Raw genomic sequence first — 8,000 nt, 5'->3', positions numbered from 1 at the left:
CAGAAAAGTGCGTCTTCATAGGATACCCAAAAGAAACTGTTGGGTACACCTTCTATCACAGATCTGAAGGCAAGACATTTGTTGCTAAGAATGGATCCTTTTAGAGAAGGAGTTTCTCTCGAAGAAGTGATGGGAGGAAAGTAGAACTTGATGAGGTAGTTGTACCTTCTCTCGAATTGGAAAGTAGTTCATTACAGAAATCAGTTCCAGTGATGCCTGCACCAATTAGTGAGGAAGCTAATGATGATGATCGTGAAACTTCAGATCAAGTTACTACCGAACCTCGTAGGTCAACCAGAGTACGTTCCGCACCAAAGTGGTACTGTAATCCTGTTCTGGAAGTCATGTTACTAGACCATGACAAACCTATGAACTATGAGGAAGCGATGATGAGCCCAGATTCCGCAAAATGGCTTCAGGCCATGAAATCTGAGATGGGATCCATGTATGAGAACAAAGTATGGACTTTGGTTGATTTGCCCGATGATCGGCAAGCCATAGAGAATAAATGGATCTTCAAGAAGAAGACTGACGCTGATGGTAATGTTACTGTCTATAAATTTCGACTTGTTGCGAAAGGTTTTCGACAAGTTCAAGGAGTTGACTATGATGAGACTTTCTCACCCGTAGCGATGCTTAAGTCTGTCTGAATCATGTTAACAATTGCCGCATTTTATGATTATGAAATCTGGCAAATGGATGTCAAAACTGCATTCCTTAATGGATTTCTTAAAGAAGAGTTGTATATGATGCAACCAGATGGTTTTGTATATCCTAAAGGTGCTAACAAAGTGTGCAAGCTCCAGCGATCCATTTATGGACTGGTGCAAGCCTCTCAGAGTTGGAATATACGCTTTGATAGTGTGATCAAAGCATATGGTTTTATACAGACTTTGGAAGAAGCCTGTATTTACAAGAAAGTGAGTGGGAGCTTTGTAGCATTTCTAACATTATATGTGGATGACATATTATTGATTGGAAATGATATAGAATTTCTGGATAGCATAAAAGGATACTTGAATAAGAATTTTTCAATAAAAGACCTCGGTGAAGCTGCTTATATATTGGGCATCAAGATCTATAGAGATAGATCAAGACGCTTAATTGGACTTTCACAAAGCACATATCTTGATGAAGTTTTGAAGAAGTTCAAAATGGATCAGTCAAAGAAAGGGTTCTTGCCCGCGTTACTAGGTGTGAAATTGAGTCAGACTCAATGCCCGGCCACTGTAGAAGATAGAGAGAAAATGAAAGTCATTCCCTATGCCTCAGCCATAGGTTCTATCATGTATGCAATGCTTTGTACCAGACCTGATGTGTGCCTTGCTATAAGTTTAGAAGGGAGGTACCAAAGTAATCCAGGAGTGGATCACTGGATAGCGCTCAAGAACATCCTGAAGTACCTGAAAAGGACTAAGGATATGTTTCTCGTTTATGGAGGTGACAAAGAGCTTGTCGTAAATGTTTACGTCGATGCTAGCTTTGAAACTGATCCTGATGACTCTAAGTCACAGACCGGGTACGTATTTATATTGAATGGAGCTGTCAGTTGGTGCATTTCCAAGCAAAGCATCGTGGCGGGATCTACATGTGAAGCGGAGTACATAGCTGCTTAGGAAGCAGCAAATGAAGGAGTCTGGATGAAGGAGTTCATATCCGATCTAGGTGTAATACCTAGTGCATCGGGTCCAATGAAAATCTTTTGTGACAATACTGGAGCAATTGCCTTAGTGAAGGAATCCATATTTCACAAGAGAACCAAACACATCAAAAGACGCTTCAACCCATCTGTGATCAAGTCAAGGAGGGAGACATCAAGATTTGCAAAATACATACGGATTTGAATGTTGCGGACCCGTTGACTAAGCCTCTTCCACGAGCAAAACATGATCAGCACCAAGACTCCATGGGTGTTAGAATCATTACAATATAATCTAGATTATTGGCTCTAGTGCAAGTGGGAGACTGAAGGAAATATGCCCTAGTGGCAATAATAAAGTTGTTATTTATATTTCCATATTTCATGATAAATGTTTATTATTCATGCTAGAATTGTATTAACCAGAACTTGATACATGTGTGAATACATAGACAAAACAAAGTGTCCCTAGTATGCCTCTACTTGACTAGCTCGTTAATCAAAGATGGTTAAGTTTCCTAGCCATACACATGTGTTGTCATTTGATGAACATGATCACATCATTAGGAGAATGATGTGATGGACGAGACCCATCCATTAGCTTAGCATTATGATCGTTAAGTTTTATTGCCATTGCTTTCTTCATGACTTATACATATTCCTTTGACTATGAGATTATGCAACTCCCGAATACCGGAGGAACACCTTGTGTGCTATCAAACGACACAACGTATCTGGGTGATTATAAAGATGCTCTACAGGTGTCTCCGAAGGTGTTTGTTGGGTTGGCATAGATCGAGATTAGGATTTGTCACTCCGAGCATCGGAGAGGTATCTCTGGGCCCTCTCGGTAATGCACATCATGATAATCCTTGCAAGAAATGTGACTAATGAGTTAGTTGAGGGATGATGCATTACGGAATGAGTAAAGAAACTTGCCGGTAACGAGATTGAACTAGGTATGAAGATACCGCCGATCGAATCTCGGGCAAGTAACATACCGATGACAAAGGGAATGACGTATGTTGTCATTGTGGTTTGACCGATAAAGATCTTCGTAGAATATGTATGAACCAATATGAGCATCCATGTTCCGTTGTTGGTTATTGATCGGAGATGTGTCTCGGTCATGTCTACATAGTTCTCGAACCCGTAGGGTCCGCACGCTTAACGTTCGATGACGATTTGTATTACGAGTTATGTGTTTTGGTGACCGAAGATTGACCGGAGTCCCGGATGAGATCACGGACATGACGAGGAGTCTCGAAATGGTCGAGAGGTAAAGATTGATATATTGGACGATAGTATTCGGACACCGGAATGGTTCTGGAGTGTTTCGGGTATTTATCGGAGTACCGGGAGGTTACCGGAACCCCTCGGGGGAAGTAATGGGCCACATGGGCCATAGGGGAGAGGCAAGGCAGCCCACAAGGGGGTGGCGCCCCCCATGGGGAGTCCGAATTGGACAAGGGGAGGGGGTGCGGCCCCCCTTTCCTTCTCCCTCTCCCTCTCCTTCCCCATTCCCCCTCTGATAGAAGGAAGATGGGGCGAATAGGACTAGGAGTCCAAGTGGGTTTCCCCCCACTTGGCGCGCCCCTAGGCCGGCCTCCTCCCCTCTCCCTCCTTTATATACGGGGGCAGGGGGCACCTCTAAGCACATCAATTGTTTCTTAGCCATGTGCGGTGCCCCCCCTCCACCGTTTACTCCTCCGGTCATATTGTCGTAGTGCTTAGGCGAAGCCCTGCGAGGATCACTTCACCATCACCGTCATCACGCCGTCGTGCTGATGAAACTCTCCCTCGACACTTTGCTGGATCAAGAGTTCGAGGGACGTCAGCGAGCTGAACGTGTGCTGAACTCGGAGGTGCCATACGTTCGGTACTTGATCGGTTGGATTGCGAAGACGTTCGACTACATCAACCGCGTTAAACTAATGCTTCCGCTTTCGGTCTACGAGGGTACTCAATTCATCCTTGAGCATGCTTCCACACCTGATCTTTCAGACATTTGAGAGATACACTAATTGGCATTCCAACATGCCACATTTTACTTTCTATCTAACAAAATGCCACATGTGTATTAGTTTTCTCTTACCATGGTGTACATGTAGGGGTTGTAAGGGTCAGGCAGGCCAACTAAGTGCTAGAGACTTGGCTTTGAAAGCAGACCCAATCTAAATGAAGCTACAATTCGTGTTGGGCTAGCGGGAGCAAAGCCTATATATATGATCACGCGGAGGAGAACACGTAGCTGACAGTACGTATAACTAGAACCCTAGCCACCAAGTTTACCACAATCGTCTCTGAGTTCCCCTCATTCTTGCCGATGTATTTGCCACTAAGAGGTGGGTGTAACTCCAGATCTTTCATGCTTGCTTTGTGTGCCCTCATCAATGGAGTCTCAATGCTCAAGATATGTTGTGTGGAATAAATGTCTCCTAGCTCCATCTCTATTCTGGTGTGCCTTTGTAGCTATTGTCTCGGGCTAGTGGTGTTTCAGCCTCTTCTACTTTATTTTACCATGATCATTGTCTTCTTCCTAAGTTCCACAACAATGTGACGACAATTCAATTCGTCTGCATTATGTGGGGAGTGTCCTAGACCACAATGTGTTCAAGCCTTCAAGGTACTATTTTTCACTTTTTTGGTAGACGACCCATGCAACTATTCAAACCTTTGCAGATAGTCTATCATGTGTAGGTATGTTTTTTTCCGGTTTCTTTGAGGTTAGTCTAGCCTGTGCAAGCACTGATCTTCTCGGTTTTTTTCCTTTATAAGAAAATAAATATACCCTGCTTTTCTACCATATACATGGAAGAACATCGTGATGCAATTGGTGGAATTTGAGATAACGTTTCTAGATCGCTTTGGTGTAGCTTTGAGTTTTTCAATGTTCTATCGCAATGATTTTGCTTATAATTCTTAAAATCGGATGGTTGGTGTACCAGCATAAATATGGGAAATCCAGGGTGAAAAAATAAAATAAAAATAAAACAAAAATACTTTACCAAACTATTTGTGATAATCAGCCTGAACATCGACTTACATGGAAACCTATACCACCTAAATATCCACAATCAAATAGGAGTAGCTTTGTTCATGTCAACCTTTTTAACGCTTCGATTTTTGTCCTACAACCATTCAGGTTTCTTTGCAGTCTTATCCTACCACGACCATCCTAGCTAGTCCGCTAGTAATCAGCACCGCGGGGTCGCCGCTGCCTGGCTGCGCTCCTCCGATCGCTGCCGTGGACGTAGTCGTCGTCGACGAAGCTCGGCCTCTCCCCTCGGTCCCTTCGGAACGAGAAGAACCTCTGCGCACCAGCACAAACAAAATCGCGACATGTAACATCTGAACAGAGTTAGCTACCAAAGTGACAGAAAAAAGGTATCCAGGGTATACCCTTGTCCTTGAGCCACTGGACGCCTGCGACTGAGCGAAGTCAAGGACCCGGAGGAAGAGCTCGTATCCCCTGTCGGTGAAGTTCTTGAGGTAGAAGACGATGAGGTCGCCGGCGTTGGCCCGCAGGTACCGCAGCCTCTCCTCGATGTTGGGCTCGTACTGCATCACCAGCGGCCTCACGAAGTTCTCGTACACGATGTCAGACCCCTGGTCAACGGGCAGAAGGTCTCTGTTCAGACATGGATCAATCAACAGACCACTAGAACTTGGCAACTTACCCTTGTCTGTGGGTACCAGAGGTAGACGAGGAAGGCGAGCTTGACTTCATAGTACATCGGAATCCTGCGATCGGAACGAAATGGTTTGTCAGACAACATATTTCTTTCTTTCTTTCTTTCTTTCAAAGGCCACATTTGATGAGTCAATGAGTTGCGGTTGGTGATTAGTACCTCGATATTAGGGCGCCTGCGATTTCATCGAATATGACCAGGATGACTAGTATGATCCTGCAAAGTTGCTGAAATTCGTCAAGCTCTGCAAGGCCAAGATCTCTAGCCAGTTATTGCATCACATTATCTCAAGAAGTCAAACTACATAGGCATTTTGGCAATTGCGTGATGTGCCCCCAATTGCTGAAACTTGGTACTGGCGCGTCCTAAATCCTAATTCCAGCAATTGCAAGCATCGCGTACGGACGGATCCAACAAACCAAAGAATGAGGATTACTCCAAAGATAAAGGCTCGTGGATCAGTACCAATACTGGCACCAAAACCGGAGCTGATCGGTCCGGCCGGTCCGCTGCTCGACCGCCTTGAAGCACTCCAACGCCGGCATGGCATACCCGAACAGAACCCTGCATCCCAAGCGATCAGCGATCGAGTCGCCCAAGCAGAGGAATGGAAAATCCCGCCAAAATTACAGGCAACAGAGGTAGAAACGAGAGCGGAGGAACCCACTTACGTGAGGAATTTCGTCAGCAGCTCGACAGACATCATGAAGCGGCGTCGAATTCTCGGGAAGAGGAGGCCAAGATCTGTGTAACCTGTCTACCTAATTTCTTGATGAGTTCTCGGAAAGAAAGATAATGGCCGCCCCTCCAGGTGATGTGTTTGGTGTGGCCTATGACATAGCTTACCTGCCAAGTTGCTTGCGGCTGCGGGCAGGAGAAGGCAGGTGGTTAGCTTAGCTCGGCCTCTGCTCGAAACGGAATTTACAGTATTGCCCTTTCGGCTCCGTTGTGCGGTCAATGATTAGTGGGTCATGGGATTGATTCATTGACAGTTTGGGATTTGGGGTCCATGCTGGATATCTCCAGGGGTTGGAAGTATCTGTGAATATACTAAAAGTCTACGGGAAAGGTGAATGGGAGTGTGAGAAAAAGGAGAGCTCAATAATGTTAAGTCGCATGATTTGGTGCTATTAGATGGTGTGACACGAAGCCTACCAAAACTGAAAGGGAGATCAGAATTATTGAGCTACTAGTACACAGCATTGGTGTCGTCTCTATGCAGCCCGACACTCAATTTGACCGGAACTGACTCCAGATATGGGATGAATTATATTACCTCGGTCAAAAAAGCTTGTCTTATATTACCTTCGTCCAAAAAAATTTGTCTTATATTACCTCCGTCTGTCTTAGACAAGCTTTTTTGGACGAAAAGGGTACATGCGTTTTGAAAAGAAAATAAATGATAGAAGGTTATGCAAACATTTAACTATTTGTTCACGATATCACAGAGAAAATGTAGTCAAGCAAACAGGAAAATATGCAAAAAAAAAAAAAAACAGTAGCAAACTGCTTGTCTAGGGCTGCTTTGGGCGTGTTTGGTTGCCGGAGCAACTTTTGCCAACATTGCATACTTGACCTAGTTGAGCCTGACTAAAAAAAACGGGCAAAAACCAACATCTGCATGTTGTTTGGTTGCCTGTATACCCTTTACTCTGCCTGGGGCGAAACTGAAGGTAGGCTGTTTGGTCGCCCGATTGTTTAAACGGAATGGTGTTTGGTTACATGCAACACATGTTGTCTAGTAACCTCCTCATCAAGGTGGTGAGGTTAACAACACACTAGGCATGCAGAAATAACCAAAGACACACAAGACACATATAAACATAGTTTTAAACCAAACCTAGCAGTTTTGACGATTGTACTACACTTAAACCGAGCAGTTTTGAATGAAACCAATACGAAATTAAACTAATAATCAAACCAGTGCTCTCCTAGACGTTCACGTCGAAGGCGTCGTCGTGCCTCCTGCACTGGTCACCACTTCAATGCCGTCGTCGTTGAAGACAATGACCTTGAGCATGTCGGGAGTCAGCAACTTGAAGGTCACCATGTACCCAATCTTGATCCGATGGAAGGCGGCGAAGGAGGCCCAACCCTAATCGAGGGTGACCCTGTCGTTCATCAGCTTCACCGTGACCCTCCATGAGCAGCCGGTGTTCGTCTTCAGCTTGAACTCCGTCTGCACGGCCGGGAAATTCTTCGTAAAATCCAAGGGCATTGGTATGCACTCGAGCTTGGGGGCAAGGATGAACTTGCAGAAGTGAGTTAGCCCAGCCTCCTCATGGTAGTGCCCGTAGTTACGATGCTTGCCGCTGGGGGGCTCCTCCAGCACCACATCCTTGTCTGTGGGCGGCACCATCTCCTTGCCCTTGTCCATGGGCGGCACCACCTCCTTGCCCTTATTCTCTGTCTCGATCTACATGGTGAACAACACGAAGTTCAAAGGTTGATCGGCATTAAAACCAATCATACAAAGCCCCTATATTTACCCGCCTGATGCTCACTACTTACCCACCACCGCACTCAGTTAACCTTCTTTGTCTCTCACTCCTCTTCCGCCTATCCATCCCCATGAATTCCAACCCCAACCTTTCCCCTGGGGCATTGGATGAAAGGCTTTCTTCCTCGGGTGCTTGCTCGGTGACCGAACCAAGTTTGAGAACACCATG

The 8,000-nt window shown here is 45.2% G+C and overlaps 1 protein-coding gene across 1 annotated transcript; it reads right to left on the bottom strand.

The window, feature by feature from the left end:
* Window positions 1-4,609: 4,609 nt before the first annotated feature.
* LOC123049372 (putative HVA22-like protein g) lies at window positions 4,610-6,234 on the bottom strand. Its single transcript, XM_044472301.1, has 6 exons — window positions 6,003-6,234; window positions 5,797-5,895; window positions 5,491-5,547; window positions 5,320-5,383; window positions 5,042-5,248; window positions 4,610-4,952 (listed from the first exon to the last, which is right to left on the bottom strand). Exons 1-6 carry the CDS (start codon window positions 6,035-6,037, stop codon window positions 4,830-4,832), a joined length of 585 nt encoding a protein of 194 aa, XP_044328236.1. The 5' UTR covers window positions 6,038-6,234; the 3' UTR covers window positions 4,610-4,829.
* Between the last annotated feature and the right edge of the window lie 1,766 nt (window positions 6,235-8,000).

The sequence above is a fragment of the Triticum aestivum genome, chromosome 2D (genome assembly GCF_018294505.1).
Source record: "Triticum aestivum cultivar Chinese Spring chromosome 2D, IWGSC CS RefSeq v2.1, whole genome shotgun sequence".
NCBI lineage: Eukaryota > Viridiplantae > Streptophyta > Magnoliopsida > Poales > Poaceae > Triticum > Triticum aestivum.
Note: the sequence above shows the minus strand (reverse complement) of the source record. Positions and strands in the feature narration are given on the sequence as shown.